This window comes from Leptonotus elevatus, chromosome 10 (genome assembly GCF_054856555.1).
Source record: "Leptonotus elevatus isolate MCC_2025b chromosome 10, RoL_Lele_1.0, whole genome shotgun sequence".
In the NCBI taxonomy this organism is placed as follows: domain Eukaryota; kingdom Metazoa; phylum Chordata; class Actinopteri; order Syngnathiformes; family Syngnathidae; genus Leptonotus; species Leptonotus elevatus.
The window spans coordinates 15,177,994-15,201,520 of record NC_141248.1 but is presented as its reverse complement, the minus strand read 5'-3'; the positions used below and the strand labels follow the sequence as shown (position 1 = coordinate 15,201,520).

The 23,527-nt window shown below is 39.7% G+C and overlaps 1 protein-coding gene across 12 annotated transcripts in view; it reads left to right on the top strand.

Moving 5' to 3' along the window:
- Nucleotides 1–835: 835 nt before the first annotated feature.
- Nucleotides 836–23,527, top strand: part of cacna1da (calcium channel, voltage-dependent, L type, alpha 1D subunit, a) — an 82,491-nt gene continuing 59,799 nt past the window's right edge. For all 12 annotated transcript variants that reach the window (XM_086086225.1, XM_086086219.1, XM_086086223.1 and 9 more), the window contains exons 1-4: nucleotides 836–1,080; nucleotides 2,606–3,071; nucleotides 4,734–4,839; nucleotides 22,499–22,638. In XM_086086225.1, coding sequence (XP_085942351.1) covers nucleotides 2,752–3,071; nucleotides 4,734–4,839; nucleotides 22,499–22,638 — 566 coding nt within the window. In that variant the 5' untranslated portion in view covers nucleotides 836–1,080; nucleotides 2,606–2,751. The remainder of the gene's footprint in view (nucleotides 1,081–2,605; nucleotides 3,072–4,733; nucleotides 4,840–22,498; nucleotides 22,639–23,527) is intronic.

Here is a 23,527-nt window from a genome sequence, read left to right as displayed (position 1 = left end):
ACTCACCCACACACACAAAAAAAAAAAATGTATGTATGTATATATGTATATATGTATGTATATATGTGTATATATATATATATATATATATATAAAAAAAAAAAAAAAAAAAAAAAGAGCAATGATGATGACATTTCCGAATGAACAATACTGAGCTCTTAAGAAAAAAAGAAAAAAAAAAAGAAAAGAACATACTTTTTAGGGGGAGTATTTTAAATTAATAGTGGGTTTTAAAAACCGATGATTAATTCACCACTAGATGGCACAACATTTCTAGACACCGTTCCTTTTAATATCTTCAAACAGATGTTAAAAAACACATTCAAACACAAAATTGATAGAGCGCAAGAGCAACGGATAACAAAAATATCTTCAAAACCGTGTACAGTAATCGCGCGTACCGATCCCGCTATGTGTACAATAAACAAATCTTGTCATTTCCGAATTAACAAACTTATCATCAAACAATATACTTAAGTAATCACGCCCAAAGATGTACAATATAAAATTAACCTACATGCCAAAACGAAATAAGAATGCCGCCATCTAGTTGTTGACAGTGGAATTACACCAAATATAAACGAGAGACTGACATAAGGTTGGTTGTATTACCTTCTATTTTATTTAATTGTATTTTTTATAATAGCGGACCTTAAACCTGCAACATGTAAACCTCCAGTGTTTACTGTATTGAAGTTTTTCTGGCATGCAAGGATCAGTGCATTAAGCGACTTGGGCCAGTGTCAGGTTTTACGGCTGTTTTAGCTGTTGTGGGACAAATGAAAAGAGGAGGTGGGGGGGGGGGGGGATTCAGCGAGCGCCTATGACGAGCACAAGCAGCCAGTGGACGTGGATGCTCTGTTCGGTTGGCCGCATCTCTCCACTAGCACCATGGGAGAGCTTCATTAGTGCTCAGCCTCTACGGATCTCTCTCGCGTCCTGCTTCTTACCACTGGAACCGATGAATTTCAAAGCGTCGTTTGAGAGGACACAGCCAGCCCTCCCGAGCGTTGGAGCAGCGATACCAAGCGGCTAAAGTATCCTGTTTAACCCCCCCACCCCCCCATCCCCCAAAAAAAGGTCCGGTGAGCTCTCTTCTGGTCAGAATGTAGCTTCTTTAGCATAGCATCGTTTTCCGATTTCATATGCATGCAGGAGATGGTGATGTGTGTGTACTTGTCTAATTTTATTCTTACCACGGCAAAGAGGGCAGCTCTTATTGATAGCCAATTTCCTCTCGACGAATGTGTGTGGACGTGGATGAGCTTCAGCACCATGTCATCAACAATAAATCCGTTTTAATGCCCAGGCGCGATACCTTTGCTTTTTATCCACACACACGCGCACACGTACTCAGTTTGTCTGTGGTCATGTGGAGTCCACATTATCATCTCGAGCGCGCGTGTATGTTTATGAGAGACATATTAATAGAGGTTCGTGGGCTGTTTTTTTGTCGTTGTTGCAAGATTTGTCCTACCTTGTCATGCTCCAAGGATAAACGAAAGGCTTTGCATTATCTAACGATGAATGTGAACGTGCATAACCGACGCTGTCGGTGCAGTGTAGTATACAGTATTGTTTTATGTTAGAGCCTCCTTTTGTATGTTTTTTTTCCCATGAACATGCAGCACAAAGGCTGATGATGTGATGTGAGTTATATAATGTGACACGACAATATGGATCACATGTGATTGCTCCACTGTCTTATGTAGATTGAGTAAGGAGAGCATCGCTGCAATGTGACCTTTTTCTCTTCCTTGCTCCGCTCTGGGGCCTGCTTGCAGTTCAAGGACTTGGTAACACAAGTGAGGAGACCAATAGATGCTTAAACTGGCTTATTTCCCTGTTTTCGTTGTGCCACACAATGCCATCTGCTTCCGTTTAAAGATCTGTTTTGCATAAGTGATTTCTTAATTTGAAGCAGCTCAGTGGTTCTCAAACTGGACCGGCGGGGGTCATTGAGCTGTAACTTAGTACTCCCAATAATTTGCATTAAATGATTATGTTGTATATTAAAAATAAAAATAAAAAAAACGGTGCATACCTACTGTACATATGGGGATTGGCATACTCGGTATCACCTCCTCAAAAAAGAAAAAAGAAAAAACATGGACAATGGATAAGCAAATATATATTTTGGTAAGCAATTGAAATAGAAAATGAAAACAACTAAAAGTCCCCGTGAAGTCAAATTTTTACCGTGTTACCATGTACATGTTTGAACTTTGAAGAAGACATGTTTAGTTTTTCAGGGTCTTTACCTACCAACACTGAAAGCAATTGCATTGTGTCGTTAAAGAAAAAATAAGCTTCCTTCCAGTTTGTTTTGACATGTGTCTGGCGCAGTTTGGTGGCTGAAAGTAGACTAAACTTTATGTCTGCTGGAACTACGTCTAAGTATTGGCGCAGGTAGTGTAATATGATTTTGTTGAATTTGATCCAGGTGCAGGCATACAGATTCTGAGCTCCGTGGGCATGTTTAGTGGATGTCATCGTGTTTCATTCATAAATATGACTACAGTCTACATCTAGCACATTATTATTAGCATTTATATTATTTATTGTTAAAATCATCGATGCTAATGAGTCCCCCTTTCTCTTTCAGAGGCAAACTATGCCAGCAGCACCAGAGTCACTCCCCCTGGTGACCTGCCAGCTCATTGGTCAGACTATTCTGCCCCCAACTAGCGTCCCTGTCCATACTGGCAGATCCATGCTGCTGTATGCCCCTCACAGAGCCACACCTGCACCATGAGCGCCAACGGGCCCACCCCAGACCCAGCCCCAACAGACCCAGAAGCTCCTCCAACATCGACGCCTGCCCCGGCCCCAGCTCCGGCACCTGCTCCGACCCCAGCCCCTGCACCCGCGGCGCCGGCCGCTGCGCCCGCCCCGCCTGCCCCGTCAACCTCGACCATCCCGGTAGGTGCGTTGGCACAGAAGAAGCGGCAGCAGTATGCCAAGAGCAAGAAACAGGGCAGTAACGCCAACAGCAGGCCGCCGAGGGCTCTGTTCTGCCTCAACCTCAACAATCCCATACGTAGGGCCTGCATCAGCCTGGTGGAGTGGAAGTATCCTTTACTGGCTGTCTAAATATTATGCACTAGGTGCATGTTTGACCGTTAAAATATACACTCACCAGACACAATATTTGGTGAAACTACACAGTTTTCATCATAGCTGCACTTTGCTTAGTTTTGAGGCATATCAATGTTGTGGCTGGAATTAATAATAATATATATATTTTTAATCAAATAGAATCTTTAAAGGGAAGTTCAACCCTCCCAAAAATCTTTAGAGTAATATGTTGCTCCACTAGTCTAAACACAGTATTCTGATTAACTCATTCACTGCCATTGACGGCTATAGAGGTCAACAATTCATTTGAACTATTTCTATTAGTTTAATATTTTTCCCACTTTTGTTAACAAGAGTATGAAAACCTAGAATTGTATTGTATTAGAACAGATAAAAAATGTGTGATTAATCGTGAAGTCATGCGATTAATTACAATTAAAAATGGTAATCGCCCGACGCCCCTAATTTTTAATAATATTTTCTTTAAAAAAAAAGAAAGAAAGAAAGAAAAGATTATTAAAAATTTTGAAAAAAATATTATAATTATTTTCTTCTTTTTTTTAAAGAAAAGATTATTAAAAATTAGGGGTGTCAGGTGATTAAAAATTTTAATCGTAATTAATCGCATGACTTTACTAGTCACAAATTTTATATCTGTTCTAAATGTAAAAAAAAAATTATAGGTTTTCATACTCTTGTTAACAAAAGTGGAAAAAAATGTTAAACTAATAGAAATAGTAAATATAAAATGAATTTATGACGTCTATCGCCGTCAAGGGCAGTGAATGAGTTAATATATGGATTAAGCAGCAAAATGCTGTTTTTATCTATCTAGAGGCCGGCCATTTTGCCACTTACTGTTGACTGAAAATAACATCACAGTTGCTCAGGCTCAGGTAACGACCAATCACAGCTCAGCTCCGGAAAACAGGTGAGCTGTAATGAGTCGTTATTTGACACCTGAGCAACTGTGATGTCATTTTCAGTTGACAGCAAGTGGCAAAATGGCCACCCTCTGAACATTAGGCAGGTCAATTCACTTCCTGTTTTTAAGTCACTGCTAAAAACTCACTTATTCTCACTGCCGTTTAACCTCGCTTGAGAGTTGACTTTGTTGCTGTTTTTATGTTTAGTTTTCGGTGCCTTTTTACCGTTTTACTATTGTCTTATTATTTTTGTTGTTGTTGCCTATTTGTGCCTTTTTCTTTGATTTTTGTCCAGCACTTTGGTCGACTGTGTTGTTTTTAAAGTGCTTTATAAATGAACTCAATATCAATCGGAATGCCGTGTTTAGAGGATTTTGTAATCAAATTGTTTGCGTTGCCTTTATTTTTAATATAAACATCCTGATGCAACATGCAATAGTCACATCTTTATAAATAAACTGATCAGAATTTTTGAACAATATTGTTTGTCTAATGGCATTATGGGCTAAGTATTTTTTATTTTTTATTTTTTACTTTTTAATAAAACAAGAGAAATCGCAACAAATCCAACAAACAGAGTACATTTTTTTATATTCGACCTTTGCACATAAGTCTGAACTGGACAGTAAAAAACGCAATTTAAAGTTAAAAATAATTTGGACAGTTATGCTATTTGGCCAATGACTTGTTTTGTGTCTTGCAAGATTATTCCTTAACTTCCTTTCTCAGGCCATTTGATATCTTTATACTAATTGCTATATTTGCCAACTGTATGGCCTTAGCTGTCTACGTCCCTTTTCCCCAAGACGATTCCAACTCCACAAACCACGACCTGGTGAGTTGTCAAACTTCTATTTCAATAACGCCGTTTTCCTGTATATGCACTCGGAAAAAAGACTAAGTAATGAATTCTTCATTCAGGAGAGTGTTTCTCACCCTAATTCCTGTTGTCATTTTCTGTGTTATTGTATACTTTGTGATGCGAAAGTTTCAAGTGCTGAAGCGTGAGGAAGAGAACAGTCACCCAGCCTGGTTTAGCTTGCAGCGGCTTACTCAGCTTCACTGATGGCACTTTGTCACACTACGCTCACCTTTGGAGAAGTGCGAGGAGGCTCTTCACACACGCGTACCCCACACACACACACACAAGTGTTTTGTCTCACACGGGGTGGTCAACCTACCTGCCGTGTGACTCACGCTTTGGCAGCATGCTGATGCCACTTCTAATAGTGTAACAGCCTTGAAACAACATGCACGGGGAAGAAGACAGCAATAAAAGCATTATTCACACATTTGCTTCATATTGCGACATAATGCAATTTCTTCCATTTGGGTTTTCTTACTGTCAAAGTTCCGTGGTTGCACCATGTCTGAGCGCTAGTGTGGTTAACTGAGCGACTGCGCTTGAGTGCGCCCTCCAAACGGCAGACCGACACTCATAGCGCGCTCCTTTACACCGGTGCAATTTAGTTGTCGTGTTCGGTGATGCTTAAGACGCTTATACGGTCTGTTTGCAGACATTTTGGAATGTTCTCGAAAGGTTTAAACGAGAGCAGAGGCATCTTAGATGAAGGTTACCTGCCAGCTGTTAAGACCAGAGGGAGGGTCCCTGTGTCTGTTATGTAGCCGAACCCGCTGTGAAAAGATCGACTACGGCTTTGGTGTGCTTAGGACAAGCAAGGTGTGCTGCTTCCCTCCTTTTTGACCTCCCACTGGTTGACCTTAGGGTGTTTGTTTACACAATGGTGTTGCATCAGGGGAAAGTGGGCCATCAAGGACATTACCGGATGCATACGGTGTGATGTACAGTATGTTGTCAGGTTGCTCGTTTGCAGGAGAGGGATGGTGCTGGCAGCCTCATTGTACATGACAGTGGAGCAATGTCAAATGTGATAGAAGCGTTGACTTTTCCTGAGAACTGGAGAACAGAAATTGTTGACGGACTAGATACAGTCCTTGAATTCAATTCAATATATTAATTGTTTAATATCAAATAATGGGAGAGAGTCTGAATGTTTCGAACTCCTGTTTGGCAGATTAATGCTGTCCATAATAGGATCTGCATTGATATATATTTGTGCTCATACGTTTACATGCCCGAGTAGTATGTCAACTTATGAGCACAACCACCGTCAACAAACTCTTAAAGGATCGGGCTGATACCCGACCTTATTTCAAGGAATCGGTGCTCGCAATGGTGACTGAGAGCAGTATTGGCTGCGCTCTTGCCGCCATTTTATCATCAGGAGCTAGAAATTAGAAGAATAGAAAATTGCCATTAATTTCATACAATTTTATGGACAGATGCTTTTTTGGGGATGTACAGGCCTTTCTTTAAACTTATCTGTCATTGTTTTTTTGGGGATCATTTTTATGTATCCCATGTGGTATCAGTACTTGGTATTGGTATCGGTGACTTCTCAAGAGTTAAGAATTCGTACTGGTTTTGGTCTGAAAAAAAAAAAGTAGTATTGGACGTCCCTAATCACTTCTACATGATTGCTAGATCAGTATTTCCCAGCCTTTACTTTACAGCCAAGGCACCCATTTAACATAAGAAAAACTCACAACACCCCACTGAACAAAAATGATGAAATAATGATGCTCTCATCTCAATTTACTCACAAATTGACTTACCCATATAAAGTCAGTGCTTTTTTTAATCTAAAGAAAAACCTAATATATTCAAAGTCAGCCATGTCTTATTCTGTTGTATTTGCGCCAATACATTTTTAATTGAGTGAAATTTAATAATTTATTATGGCACCCATGGTTGGGAATCAAATCACTGTACTGAACAACCAATTCCTCACAATATACCACATTTTTCCTCATCAAATTTCAATTGAAAACATGAATTGGATTTGATTCCACCAACCAATATGTCCCCATATTGTTACTTAAATAGTACACGACTGTCAGTTTTCCATGTGGCGCATGTGAATAAACACCATCTTGTGAACATCTTATTAGCTGATAGGCCTGAATGTCAGCTGACACCAATGTCATACTGATAAACATGCACCCGAAGACAAGAGCACCACGTGCGAGAATGAGATAAGATACTTTGAGCAAACGCCATCTTAGCCCTCAGTGACAGATGCTACTTGAAAACATGAAATCATATTATAACCCTTTGATTGTTAACCCATTACATTCCGAGCATGATGTTAATATGTTAATTTGAATGTTTGTATGTATTGACGCTCGTGTTCAAATCATTTGCAAGGTCTGCAGTCATTTCAATGTTGACTATTTTGAGTGGCTTGATAGTAAGTGATGAAGTACAGCACATTATTGATACAGTATTAGTTGGTGTGGTTTGACAGTGATAATTATTTCATTGTTTCCCTTGCGCAAATATAGACAGAGTTAATGTAAGTTTTGCTTTCCTTTGCAAATCCTTGCCACTTGCAATTTCGTTCTGCAGCTCTGCTGCTGTTGTTGTTCTATTGCATCTTTTTAAACTCACTTGTTAAGTAGTAACTTGCCCATTTCAGCAGCATCACAGTGCTTGCTTGCACAGGACTTTATTTTAATTCTGCAGTGTCAACAACTGATCCGCATAATAAACGAGGGAGGGATAATGCAGCAGAGGCTGAACAGTGAGAGCAGGTGCGGCGGCGACGAGGTTAGATGTTCTGCTCTGCAGCCTCGCAGGTGGACTGAGGCGTGCTATGAAACCTGGAGGGAGCAGGTGGGAGGCCTGATGAGCAAGGCAAGGATCACATTACATGACAGGCTGAGTCAAAATGTGGTGTACTGTAACGTTTGATTACTATTGACTTGTGGACGTGTTAATTATAATTAAACATTCCAGGATGACATGAAAAGTCAAGTTTGGTACAAGACTTGAGAGATTTACTTTCACGTTCCACTCTACGTTCTGTTCTTCTTTTTCTATATTATTAAAGACCCTGTGAAAGTGAAATTATAGATTTGTTTTAGAGATAGACCAATATGCATTGTTTCAAGGCCGATACCGATACAGATTATTGGTAGTCAGGGAGGCCGATAACCAATATTTGAAGCCGATATACATTTGCGAAAAAAAAGTTGGTTGAAATTTTTTTTAATAATAAAATAATAACAACTCCAGCACTTGACTGCTTAAATGCCTTCAAGGACATGTTTATTAAACAGCTTTTTGTTTTGTTTTTTGTTTGCCATCAGCTTTTGCACCAACTATAATGTGGCTTCCGCACGCTAACTCCCAAATAGCCGCTAACCCCGGGATAACTCCCAAATAGACGCTAAAAAAAATTTGGTTAGGCCACGAGCGAACCTAATAGCCATTAATTTGCGAGCTAACCGTTCACCTGCACGCTAACTCCCAAATAGCTGCTAATTCGCGAGCTAACTGTTAGCTCGTGGGCTAACTGTTTTCCCACACGCTAACCCTGGAATAACTCGCAAAAAGCCGCTAAAAAACGGCTATTAGGTTAGCCTGGGAGCCAACCGTTAGCTCGTGAGCTAATAGACGCTAAATGTTGCTTATTGGCTGTTAGCACTGCACGAGCAACCATGGTGCTGTGGGCGGGCCAATGCTGCAGGGAGTCAACAGCCGCTGACTCAGAGCAGACGGAGGAGAATATGTCGGCCATCAAAACAAAAAAAGAGGCCGATGTTGAAGTTCATGAAATGCTGAATATCGGCACTGATTATCAGCCGGGCTGATTATCGGTCTATCCCTAATTTGTTTATAATTACATTACACACTTTTGAAGATAACTGCTGAAAATGTGCAAGACTTAACTATTCAATTGTGGAAATGGACCACTTAACTGGTGTTCCCTTTCAGTTTTCCTGATTTGGGACCTAGCGAAAATATTGCCCACTAGTGACACATTTGGGCATCAAACATGTGTGACTTCTCTCCCACAACATTATAACCTATAAGAACTTCAGCATCTTTGTTCACAATAGTGGTTATTATCCGACGCAATTGTGAGTTATTTGCTGTTACTAGGCCCATTTCTATCACTCCAACGTGCTATCTAGCTAGCTACGGCTACACACGAAAATGCATCTTGAAACTTGAGTGTCTTAGTTTACATTAGTGGTTATTAGACGAAATTGTGAGTTATTTGTTGTTACTAGGCCCATTTTATCTCTCCAACTTGCTAGCGAGCTATGCCGAGTACTCCCGAAAATGCTTCTTTGCTGGATGCCACAAGTTACAAAACAGTTGGGTGTTTTAATAGTTTAACTATAGCTGACGCTGCAGATGAGCCTGCCACCCATTCGTCAAACGAAAGAGCCTGGGAAGACTGTTAATAAGTGAGTTTTTTTTAGAGTCCAAATCAGAATAGCTTTATTGTCATTATTAGTGTTGTTCCGATAACGTTTTTTGGACCCCGATTCCAGTTTTGCAGTATCGGCCGATATCGTACCGATACCCTTTTTTTTTTCTCAACATGAAAAAGCTGTCCTGCCATTGGTTCAGAGCATTCAAGGGCCAATAGGATATCTTGGCTCGGCATACAATGCACATCAGTGAATGTCATGAACGGGCAAGGCACAGGATGCTGCATCCAAAGTCCTATATTAGCGTCGGAAATAATAGTATCAGCATGTTACTTGTTAGTACTTGCAGATGCGGATACAACACTAGTCATTATACCGCAAATTGCAACAAAAATAGAACTAAAAGACATAAAAACAATGACCAACAGGGTGGACAGAACATGAAGCCTGACAGTTTGCCCCAAAAAAGGAAAAACATAAGAAATGGTGAGGGGGGGAAAGCAGCCCAAAACTAAGCACCGAGGGAGGAGCACAGTATGGATTTAAGAAAAGAAGAAAATGCCACGTGAATACACACACAAAAAAACAGTGACAAAGCCACACATAAGAGATGGTGTACCACATTATTTTAGAATTTTCGTTTTTAACTTCCCTTCTCAAAAAGAAAAAAATGAAAAAAATGAGGTTCCGGTTATTGGTTAAATTAGTGGTAAAAAAGTGTTGTTCTAATTTTATACATCACAATAACTCCACTCAATGTGAAACATACTGTACAGAATGTACATAAATGATCTATAACTTCTTCTTTTTTTATTAAAGCATTATTTATTTACAGCATTTGTACGTTCATGTACTTCAGTAATGTGGAGGAGATGATGCTGCTAAGTATCATTGCAAAGTCTGTCAGTCTTGTTGGCACGACCTGGTTAAATGTAGCAGCTCTTTATAAATAGACAGTAGCTTCCTCCTCTGGCAGAACACAGGGCAAAGGATGGAGGTCCCGCGACCACCAGTTGGCACACGTGCGTAACACGACCTACGGAATGGCAGACAAAAACACATGCACGAAGACGACAACCTTCTTCATTCCTGTGTGCATTATTGGCTGCTCTTTTGTTTAGCCCCTGTATAGTGAGACGCACATACACACAAGCCATCTTTCACGCGAGACTGTGTCCCCTTCATACTTACCTTCTCAAGGGGACAGAGAAATAGTCTTCAACTCGCCTGCCTTTGCTGTAAGTCCATATCTGACTTATCTATCTGAGACTCAACACCGCGGGCACTTCTTGACGAAGGTAGCTGAGCCAAACAATGACCTTTTCATGCCGAATGTGATTCATGCGTCTCATCCTTTGTAAGGCATGCGGCATGCAGCCAGCTCATTGCATCTGGTTTCATGTAGCCTTTGCCCGTATCACTGTTATTGCATAACTGGGGAGCTGCAGAGCTATTTATTTGACTGGGGACAAAAAGGACGAAAGCATATAGAGACGTGAGATGTCCTCATTCGAGCCAGCGACACCAGCGCAGCGCTCTCGGTTGTTTCCGTTTTGGTTCATATTCTAGTCTCCCCTAGTCATTAAGGCATTTTTATGCAATCAGTGTTGAAATTAAAAGCTCAGCCTTCAAGCCGAGCAGCTCCAAATTAAGGCCGTGGCCACAGATCATTAGAACACAAATAAAAATGTCACTTCTTTATAACGTCCTTGACAATATAAATTGCATTTTGGAATCTACAAATGTAATAGTAAAGTGAGTGTAATTTGCTCCTTCGTATTTTGCCTCAATTGTTTCAAAATGCAATTAACTCATTCACTCCCTCCAGCCATTTTCACTGAAGGAAACCCCCTTCGCTCCAGGCTGTTTTACTGGATTTTGACAGATTTTGCAAGGCCCACAGAATATTGTGTTCTATTGTTATAAAAACCTGGACTTACCAAAAGAAAGATTAGCGTCTCTTTTTTCATCATACATTTCTATCTGTTTCCGTTTTGCAGCAATTAGCATTAGAATGTAGCTAAGTTTCACGATTATTCACAAATCTATTTAAAACTGTGGGGGGAAGAGCTTTTTGCAACATGGCAACATGGTTGATCTCTTATACTGTGCTGCCACCTGCTGGTCGTTTTTGTAATAACTAACATTGCTTCAAGCATTCTCTTCAGTTCAGAGGCTGCATCAAAGCCTTTTGTATGCTCTAGTATAAAACCAAAACAAAAAAACGTATAAATATGTCTTTGGGAGCATGTTAATATTTGAACATATTTATTCATTTTTGGGAGCAAATCAATATAGTAGACCAGGCTATTTGTGGGCCAAAACACAAGTATGCGGGGGTCCGCTGTATTCCATTCACATAATCATCCATTGTTTTACCATTCCTAGCTACAGTATAACTAAACTAGTGCACAGTGGTACCTTGACTTACGAGTTTAATTTGTTCTGTGACCACACTCATAACTCAAAATACTCAAAACATCGTTTACCATTAAAATGCATGGAAATGTAAACATTTTTGTAACATGTTTCTTAAAAAAAAAAATGTTGCCGACATATACACTACACTGTCCCCTAGAGGCTAAGGCGTGCATAACAGAAGCAGCAGTTAAACTTACAATAGAGTCGTTTTCCAGTACGGTTGTTTTATTAATAACCTTCTGTGCAACAATGTTCAATGAGGCTTGTTTATGTTCATGTACAAATGGCTTTAGCAGACCAAATCGGCAAGAAAACAAATCAGTCATTTGCGCCAAGCTTTACGTATATATTTTATTATTTAAAATTGATTGTTTAAAAAGAGAGTGCTTTATCTTCAAAACATTACATGTACTATGGGTCTCTTGCTGTTAGGGCAGCCGATGACATGTGTTTCCACATGAGAGGTGTTGTGTTGGCGGGGCGTCGTGTTACACAAACGTGTGTGTGTGTGTGTGCTGACGAATGGAGGGGTTGGCTGCCTAATGGTTGGTGCGAGCAGCGACGTCTGCAGACTCCCATAGAGATGATGCTTCAGCTATGTGTTTAGTCACTTAACGTAGCTGCTCATTTGTGGCTCACACTAGCACTGTCCCCGCTAGTTATCTTGAATGTGTGTGTGCTTCTCTCTTCGTGTGTGTGTGTGTGTTTGTGTGCCTATGGAGAGAAGAGGAAAAGCAAGAGCGGGTGCAAAGAGAGTTGAAGCTGTACAGCTTTTGTGTGGATGCTGAGTGTCAGTACAGCCATGCTAATGTGCGCTCAGACTACGTCAAACAGGCCCTCTTAAAAGGGAATGACAGTCTTTTTAAAGAATTCTCCCACTTTAGCTTAGCAGACACAACAAAAAGAATATTTCAGCGTGTTTAATTATTTAATTCATATCCTTAGATGTGAAGTCGAGTGTCTGTCTTGCAACTGGAATATTAAAGGATCAACTCCTGGTAACCTCTGTAATATATTTCAAAGAACAATTATTCCCATTAGAATTAGTTGAAATTGAAATGATCCATTCCTGGGTTGCTGTCAAAAAAAAACTTTATTATTTTTTTAAACTGTTAGTTTTATTTACTGTAATATTTAAACAATAAATGACTGAATGATTTTTTTGTAGTCGACTATAACGTAACGGAAGTCGTTAAGTTGATGATGTCATTGATATTTTTTCAGCACAGACAGTACAGCAAATCTCCAACATGTTTTGCATCATATAAAGACTTATTTTGACTGACCACCAAATACCCATTACGCTGATTTTAGTGTTTGTAATTAGTGGGAGTCTACACGTTTCTCTTCAGCGAGCTTGCTGGTCTCATCTTGTGTTTCATAGCATAGCATGTTGTAAGATGGAAACATATTAGCCAGGCTCCCAAAATTAAGCATTTTTTTCCTGTTTGTTTGGGGCTCACTTTTATAGAATTTTCACACCTTTATTGTATATTTTGCTACCGGTCTCAATTTTGGTCAAATACTGTATTTCCACATGCTTGTAGCATCCATGCGGCCATGTACACTGACATCAATGTCATAAAATGACACGTCTCGATGCTGGTGTGTGTTGTATTTAACAACTGAGAAATATATATATGTTTTTGTTAGCAGTAGCACACAGTTTTTGTCTCTTCCTGACATTATCAGTCATTTAGCGACAAAGATAGCGTTTCACTTGGCGTTGCGGCCCTCTGCTCTCTGCCAGTACTGCTACAAATCTTTTAAGACTACGGAGTTCAGAATAGTGGAAGCTAGCAAGGCTAATAGTGGAATTTAGCGAGGCTACTAGTGGACGCTAGCTAGGCTAACTGCTATTCTCATCTACCACAATTACAGATTAGTCTCTCAATAGCAGAAAACTCTAAAGTCCAAATGATCGACAAGTTGTCAAAATGAGTAATTACTGATTAGTCGACTTAAGAATGAAATATGGATGCGAATTTGTAAAATTGACTCGTTGGCCAATTCAACCCTTAAATGCACAGGTGATACGCCTCATGTGTTCCTCTCACATCTCACCTTGTAACATTCTTAATTGTAAAAATAAATTGAAAAGCAGTGATTATAGTAAACAGTCAAAACAAAACATTGTGCCTTTACAGGTTTTGGTGTGCTTTCAATGTGAGTCTGCATACTTCATGGTCGTTTATTCTATTATTCTTCACACCTGCTGCATGGCTAATCTATCTTTTGAGATACTTTTTTTTTTTTAAATAATAGATAAAAACACAGAAAGAGAAGTTTATCTTTTTGGTCTGTTCTCAGGCCGCATAATGATCTTGTAGTTCATGTCTGTGTCACAGTTCTTGGGTCCGTGGTTCAAATCTTGACACCGGTTTTGCTGTGTGGAGTTTGCATGTTCTCCCTCTGCTTTTGTGGGCTTTCACCGGGTACTTGACCTTCCTCCCCAATTAACAAAAATATATCTTAGCGTCATTGAAGTCTCTAAATTGTTTTGAATGTGAGTGTCAGTGCCGATTTTGTCTGGATGTGCTCTGTGATTGAATGACAACCAGTCCAGGATGTACCCCAGCTCTCATGCAGTCGAGCTCCCCCAAGCTTTTTCCACCCTAATGAGGACAAGCAGTACAGAAAATGGATAGAACTATTCTCACCCCTTCCCAGAATGCAAATGCTAGAGGGAATCATGTCTATCGTCGATCTCATCTTATCGTATCCTCCATGGAGCAGGAAGTAGCCTGCTAACAAATGGACAAACTTTTTTATTTTATTTATTTTTTTACCTTTTTGGGATAATTTTTCTAATTGAGTCAGGATAGAGTCAATCCCCCAGATCGACTACAATTGTCATGGTAAAAATTACTGATATAATATTGTATTGGATCCCAGGTAGTGTGTTTCTACCAAAAGTTGTTGTGTTGACTCACTCGTCGGTTACAACTCAACAAATTCAAAACAATGTTTGGATTTGCAATGTACACCCTCCCAGTGGGGAATATCTTCTCACTAGTGTGGGCATCGTCAACCACTGAAAATAACAAAACATGAGAGCGAGACACACATCCTTGGGAGTATGGGTGAGCAAGTGCACAATCTTGCTATTTTGGTGTCTTTGTCAGCCTTTGTTTAGAGGACATTGCTTAGGTTATAACATGTCACTGAAGCATATTAAAATAAACTCATGTTTATTGTTTCCTTGTATTTAGAAAAGGTTCACTTGATAGTGTGGGTACACTGGAGTTGACCTGCTCTTGAAACCATCTTTGGCAGACTCCTGCCCACCCCCACAGCTCTCACTTCATCTCACACACGTACACGCTCACAAATGTAACACGTGTGCTCTTATACGCCCCACACAAGGACCCATATAGACTGTGTGTTTACAAGCATATGGATGCCGATATACAGACTGATAAACACAGTATGTGGAAATGAAAACATGTGTTTGGCTTTTTGGCTATGTTTTTCTTACACTTGATTTCATCTATTTCATTTCAGGAAAATTATATTATTTTGTGACTCATTTTAATTACAGCGGTACCTCAACTAACGAGTGACCTGATTTGCAAGCCAAAAATAGAGAACTTCAACAAGCAGCGGCTTGGCAGATGGTGAATAATTCTTCAAAAGAGAAGACAAGTGCTTTCTTCAAGCTCTTTATTACAATTTGCTTAAAAACTAAACTGAAACAGAGAATTACACGTTTGTTTAATCAAACCACATTCATTTTGTCATTACGAAAGTAAAGCGGGGAACTCAAACCAAAAATGTTCTTTACAATATTCTATTCTTTGCAGCCCCACTAGTCTAAACACAGTATTCTGATTAATAATGCGTTTGTGAAATATAAGTTAAGCGGCATTTTATCCATTACACGGGGCGGCCATTTTGCCACTTCCTGTCAACCAAAAATGACATCACAGTTTCCCAGGGCTCATGTAACGACTAACGCTGCCTTCATGTGGTATCGAAATGATGGTAAATAGTTACCACATTTCGTGTAGAAAATTGCACGTGAACGTTCCCTCATGTCGTATTTTCTACTGGACAACTGGGAATTTATTTTCCAAGCTGAGAGACCTTTTCAATTTTCAACATGGCGGAAAGCGGCAAAGGATTTGTGAATAGCAAGAAAAAATATTAACACTTATAAGGGCGTTAATGTCCGCTAGCAGGTTGTTTTAGAATCTACACAATTACGTAGCGTACGCAATTCAGTGTCCTGTCCTTCACAACTCATTCTTTGCCGTAATTGTTCGGTTTGACGAGCAGAGAGTACATCAGCTGCTATGTGTATTTTATTTTTTTTTTTTTGCTATAACAACAAAAGCACATGATAATTACTCGGTCGTAATTAGGATTTTCTGAGTGGTAAGGTCCACCTTTCCCAACAGCACGTGAAGGCAGGATAATCACATCTCAGCTTGCTAACGTCACATGACCCAACTCAGAAAAGTGCACCACTATATTTACAACATGTCTGCCTATAACTTCACCCCTCACCAGCTGGGCTGGGCAGCACTGATTGATCCCTACAGGCAGCAGTGGGGGAGATAGAGAGATTATGTGGTAGTGATATGGAGCAGTAGATTGTTATTGGGATCTCTACAGAATCCATTTTTTCTCTCAGTGTGTAGCATCAGATTCAAAATGACATCCTTACTTGATATCTGTTTCCCATCTGTATTTTGGCTCTGTTGGTGCTGAGGCACATTGGCTGTTGTAATCTACAACTATATCACGAGTGTTACACTTTGTTGTGTTTATATGACTGATAAATGATCTGGTCAAAATCCACAAAGATTTTAAGTCATCAGCACAGCTTGTGTCTGTGGGCTTCCCGCCACACGCTGACACTCATCCAGCATGTGCTTGTAGTAACACCCAAGTGGTCATGTCACATGATGACCTGCATGCCATGCACGATGATACTTTGAACTCTTAAGTTGTGTTTGGCTGTCGAGGCACACTTTTCCTACAAAAAAACTGTAATTGTTCCACTTTGGAGGTTCCACTGTTTTGTTGTTAAATGTTGTAAATGAGATTCATGTCGTGAATGACCGGCTAATTTGAACACAGCAAGATTGGTTGAGCAGAAGTTTGGTTGAACTAGTTTTATATTTTTGACATGGTTAGGACACTAGTAAACATTTGTGCTTCTTTGTCCCAATTAAAGAAACCCTAAAACAGAATAAATACTGTATACGTACTTATTTTTTCAGACCGATACCAGTATGAGTAATCACTCTTTGAGTACCAATTACTGAGTACCAGTACTACTAGTACTTTGGATATATAAATGCATTTAACTCAATTACAAAACATTGTGAAGAAAAACCTTTCTAATTCTAACACAAATGATCATTTGTTTTAGGAGTTACTCAATGTTAGATTTTTTTTGCATAAAAATAATGCCAGTATTGGCCTGATACCAATACCTGGTATAGGTACTTGGCCGGCCCTAATACATACCACAGACTGAAATTTGCCAAGTGTTTGGGACTTTTCTTGCCTCACTACAGAAAAATATAAATAGGTGAGTTTTTCCATAAATAACGGAAAATAGGTTCTCCCCCCAAAAATGAAAAATGTGAATGCCAATCAGAAACCACAAATCTGCGGCATTCACTGTATACTGCTCTCCCATATTGTGTCCATTGCCAGTCTCAGGTCTTTGTTATCCCAGGTCACCCTGACGGTGTGTCATAAGATCACACACATGCACACACTTTTGTCTGAATTGTCACCCACTGTTAGTGTTCCCAAAGTGGCGATCCCCATTTTATCTGCGCGGTCTGACAACACCTCCACTGCGTCTCCCCGGGCCCCGCGGACACGACCGTCTGCGTGGTTAATAGGTTTGTATTAGTGCTGTCCGCCTGGCTCTGTCATATGTGTAGTTATGTAGCAGAATGCATAGTTCAGCCAATTAGCATCCTTTGTCATATGGTCAGCTGCAGCTGTGTGAAATGTGTGAGTTTTGCTTGTGGGCACGACGGCTCACCGTGCCTATTCAGCAGCATTAGAGCAGGAATGTATGTATTTGTAGAGCAACATAAGCCACTCGATTGTACTGGCGGACGGAAATGTAGATGTCAAAACAGTATATCAACGTGACTATTTTTCCTAAAGCAAATGAGGTGAATCTTACAAATACCTGATCATGTTAAAAAGCCTAACATAACATATCAGAGTACGTCTTTCTAGAGCGCAAATAAACTAAGATGACTCAGAGATATTTATGGTCATCCCCAAAGGCCTCTTTCCTCCCTCTCTCTCTCTCTCTCTCTCTCTCTCTTTTCCTGTTCTTTCCTTGCTGTCCACCGCTTCCTGTCTCTCTTTGCAGATCCCTGTGCTGATGAGCAAATTTACTGCTCATTAACTGAGAAGGGATGGCTATCACATGCTATTATTTTTAACACATTTCTATTTGCAAACACTTACTACTGCTGATTTACAATTGAGATTTACACCGACCTGTAAACAGTGTCATTTAAAACTGAATATTATATTTGTAACAACAGGATTGCTATTATAACTCTTTAATTGGTACTGATTGGTGAGTCAGTTAGTGGTTTGGTCCTTAACATGTCTGAAAATTGGCATAAATGTTGATAATTGGTTTTCAGATCAAAAGCAGATGTATGCAAATGTCTTATTTTGAAAAACTCAAAGATAATCCATCTGCGTTCATGGCTACAACAATCGGAGATTTACTGTTGAGAGGCTGAAATTCCAAGGAGTTGGACATTTTAAATTAAATAATCTTTATAAACAACTAATATATGATCAAAATAGATATTGATTACTTTTTTGACAATTGCACTTGTATTAACTCATTCACTCCATGTCATTTTCACTGAAGCACCCCCCCCCCCCCTCACTCCTGGCTGTTTTAATGGATTTTGACTGATTTTGCAAGGCCCACAGAATATTGTGTTCTATTGCTATAAGAACATGGACTGACCAAAAGAAAGATTAGCGTCTCTTCTTTCATCAGGAAAAAAAAGTATCTTTCTATGTGTTTCCGTTTTGCAGCAATTAGCATTAGAATATAGCTAAGTTTCACGATTATTCACAAATCTGTTTAAGACTGTGGGGGAAGAGCTTTTTGCAACATGGCCCTGGTTGATCTCTTATACTGTGCTGCCACCTGCTGGTCGTTTTTGTAATAACTCATTGCTTCAAGCATTCTCTTCAGTTCAGAGGCTGCATCAAAGCCTTCTGCATGCTCTAGCATAAAAAACATACCAAAAAAATTATAAATATGTCTTTAGTAGCATGGTAATATTTTAAATTGAACGTAAATGGGCAAATGGGTCAAGTTTCATAATTTTTCACAAATCTGTTTAGAACTGTGGATAAATTAGCTTTTTTCAACAATGCCCTGGTTGATCTCTTTTGCTCTGCTGCCACCTGCCGGCCGTTTTTGTTATAACTACAATTTCTTCAACCGTTCTCTGCAGTTGAGAGGCTGCACCAAAGCCTTCTGTATGCTCTATCATAAAAAACAAAAAACACTTAAAAACATATAAATACGTCTTTGGGACACTTTAAAAACGTTAAAAATAGAACGTATTTCGACGTTTTTGGGAGCAAATGAGTTAATGGCCGAAAAACCTGAGAAATCACAAACTATTTGCCTCATTACCTTTAACAAAAAGCTGTGATGTAGCATTTTGTCAAAAATAAATATAATTAACAGTTTATAAAAACAACATAGTGGGTTTAGCTGTTATGTGTCCCTCTGAGGAAAAAAAACAACAACACCCCTGCTCCAAGTTTAAATCTGCCAATAGGAAGTGCTGCATTGCTGCCAATAGGAAGTGCTGCGTTGTCACTGCTGGATTTGTGGCCTCAACACAGCATTGTCATGGACACGAGCGCCTCAAGCTTTTCTCAACCTTTTGCTTGAGCAACAAAGAAGCCCGTGTCTCTTATTCTGGCCTAAGTGCTCCTTCTAATCTGCTGTAAACTGTTGGGAAATCGAGCCCCGCAGCACTCAGTGCTCTCGCATTTTGTTGCCTCCACAGAGAACACATAGCAGCAGATTCAAGAGGCCCTCGGGCGGAAAAGTGTATTATGTCTTCTATATATGTTTTGTGCATGTGGTTTGTTTGCATTTTGTATTGGGTCCCTTATAAGATATTAAAGGCTTAATATGTTTGGTTGCCACAGCTTTGATGCTGCCTCTGGCCCCGAAAGGTACATTTCCAGTCACTTAGCATCAGAATAGTGTTGAAGGGTATTGCGTGACAGATATTAATAATACCAGTGTGCTATGTCATGCATAAAGCATGGAGGGTAGCCGCTCTCTGGTTTCATGGCAGCTGGGAAGGGCCAAACAGCTGAGTCACCTGTGGCGTGTCCACATCAATAGCTTGTGGATGATCAATACCACTTTTTTTATGAGTACTTTCTTACATTTGAGTACTCGTACCGCAACTGTCACTCAAAGATAACACTTGTTTTACATACAAAATGATCCTATTCCACTTGTCCAGGAGCTGTTTGTGCTGCTTCTGTTGTGCGCTCTTTAACCCTAATAAAAAAATGTTTTCATTGAACTTGTTCATTAGCTTAAACTTTTGCAAGACCAAGCTGATTCAGTTTTTACTGAATTACAAAATTCTGTGTTTTAGATCATATGTATTGTGAGGGGTAAAATAGACAGATCTGTATTGTATTCTTATAATTTAATATAAATAGTAATATTTAGTAAGTACTGTAATAATTAAATTGAACTTTTTTTTTGCAATGAATATTCATGAATCTTAAATGAAGGTGCTGCAGCGTGAGTTAAAAAAATGTATATCCATAATAAAAACGAATATGCTAACAGAGACACATTTTCAATTCCTATTGTGAGCGTATGTGGGGAAAGCAGAAAAAAATGTGTCCAGAAAAATCTGTTATCAGCTACATACAATGCTGAATCAATGATATTCAAAAATAATCACATAATCACAAACCCTTGGTATAAAACACTCACTGTCCACTGTACTCACTAGTGTATAGTCAGCCTCCTATTGACAAGAGCATAATTAATTTGGTCAGTCATATAGCAAGTCATGTGTAGCAATGCCTGGACCATTAATCTTCATCATATGCTCATCTGAGATGGAGAAGTAGAAGAGCAAATGGGATGATGATGAGGGGCTGTAGGGGTTGTTACCATGTTGTTTACAGTTTATTTCAATGCTCATAGGACACTTCATTAGGTACGCCTGTACAACCTAATGTGAGCCATACTCTAATGGAGAGGTATATACTACAGTATAAGTTCATTATTTTTCTATTGTATACAGTACTGTATGTTGCTATTATTGTTTGACTTTTTGGTGGAGAGCTTGGATGTATGCTTATCAGGGTGTTAGAGTAGGTTAGATATAGCATTAAAGATGAGATGCTTTACTAACACTCTAAAACACAAGTATTTACTACTCAATTACAAAAAAAAAGCAAACAACATAAGTGCATTCATACACGAGATGCCGACAGTCAAACAACACGTATCAGAAAGCCAATAGTACACTTCCACTTGCTGACACCCATGTCACTCACCGTGCCAGGCTCATCCTTTTAAAGCTATACACACACACTCAAATCACAGATACTTCCAAGAGAATGTGATTTTGTATTTCTAGTTAGGCACGCAAACATTCTTGTCGGCGTGGCTGTTAAGTGTCTTTTTTATTTATTGACCAATTTGACAGTTGTGAGAGAGCAGATTAAGCTCTCCTATTAATAAATGAGCTGGTAGGTAAAATTTCATTACACTTGTGAACTTCTATAATGTATATGGAATTACTTTAATTAACTATTTTATGTACTGGTGAGAATATGTAATTACTAGTCACACAGCACAAGAAGATCTGTTCAGTTACTGGTGTATGTATTTACTGTTTTTCCATTTGACTGTTAGAAGTGTTTTTCATACAAATTAATTTAATATAAAGTACATGCCAAAAGTTTGGACACACCTTCTCATTCAATACATTTGCTTTATTTTCATGACATTTTCATTATATATTCTCACTGAAGGCATCAAAATTATGACAGCAACTATGACAACTAACGAGCACATTTGGAGTTATGTACTTAACAAAAAAAGGTGAAAATACTCAAATAAATACATAAATAAATATCCACCCTTTTCTCTGATTACTTTTTCACACATTCTTGGCATTCTCTTGATGAGCTTCAAAAGTTAGTCACCTCAAACAGTCTTTAAGGAGTTCTCAGAGGTAAGAATGACAAGAGTATGCAAAAAAGTAACCAGAGCAAAGGATGGCTATTTTGAAGAATCTATAATATAAAACATGTTTTCAGTTCTATCCATCCATCCATCCATCCATTTTCTGTACCGCTTGTCCTCACAAGGGTCGCGGGGGTTGCTGGAGCCTATCCCAGCTGGCTTCGGGCAGTAGGCGGGGTACACCCTGAACTGGTTGCCAGCCAATCGCATGTTTTCAGTTATTACACCTTTTTTTTTTGTTAGGGTCATAACGCCACATCAGTTCATACATAGTTTTGATGCCTTCAGTGAGAATCTAAAAAGTCACCAGTCATGAGAATAAAGCAAATGTATTGAAAAAGAAAGCGTGCCCAAACTTTTGGCCTGTACTGTATTTCTGACTTTACAACTGCATTATTGAAGATTAATGATATATGATCATGACGTTGGCCCCATTGGAACTAAACTCTTAGCAAACTGAGGAGCCCTTTTACTCTAGATTTCCAGTCATTAGGCCTATTTAAATGTTTCGTACCCCACCATGGTTGACATGTATTTTTCTGTGTTTCTTATGTGTGCGCAGGAGACAGTCGAGTATGCCTTCCTCATCATTTTCACAATTGAGACGTTTCTGAAGATTATCGCTTACGGTTTGGTGATGCATCAAAATGCTTACGTGAGAAACGGTTGGAACATGCTGGATTTCGTCATCGTCGTCATTGGGTAAGTCGCCAACAGTTTTTTTTTTTTTAACCTGTAGCTTTCTTCCGAAACGACAGTTCTTTTCGGGTGAGAGTAGCGTTTGTTGATTCAACAATGCCTCATGAGTTTGGTGTTAGGGTTTGCACTTTGACTGTGGTAGTTGCACAGTGAGCGAGGCGGCTGGCTGTGCCAAAGTTAAAGATGCTTAAGCCTCTGCTCCGAGTGGCCCAGTGCTAATAGAGACCCTCATACGCCCACACTATATGACCCAGAAAAGACAGAGAGAATAAATCAGAGCTCTACCACCACTGGAATGAGTCACCATCCCTCCATACTCCATCTCTCCTCCAACACTCCCTCCCATCTCCGCTCTCACTTACTGTCTTTCACTTGCAATCTCCCATCATGCACTGCTTTGTCTTTATCAGCGGCCACTTCCATTTCCGCTCAAATGTACATTTCTTTTCCCCCAGCTCAGACCGCCCTCCTTCCCAACCCCTTTGCACTTGGCTATCTTCATCCTGCAATCTTCTGTGCCCTCCATCTTCCTTCCCCCGTCTTGTCTTGTGACAACCTCTCCTCTAATATGCACAGTCCACTGGGTAGCTGGGTCACGTCTCTGTCTGTGCGCGCCATGCAAGGTTGATCTGGCGTGCACTCACAAGCGAAGACGGGCACTCTGCCGCCAAGCGTTGCCACTCATTCCATGCAGTGACACGCAGGCAAATAAGCGGCCTGCGTTGGATGTCAACATTTCAAAACGTCAGTGTCCATCTCCCCAAAGTGCACAAACACGTTTTAAAAGACCGATGGGTTAAAAAATAAAGCTGTTGGTTTCAGTCCGACTGCTCGTGCCAGGCTCAGCTGGTTTCTTCTGCATTTGTCGAGGTGAAAATCAATTATCTCCTCC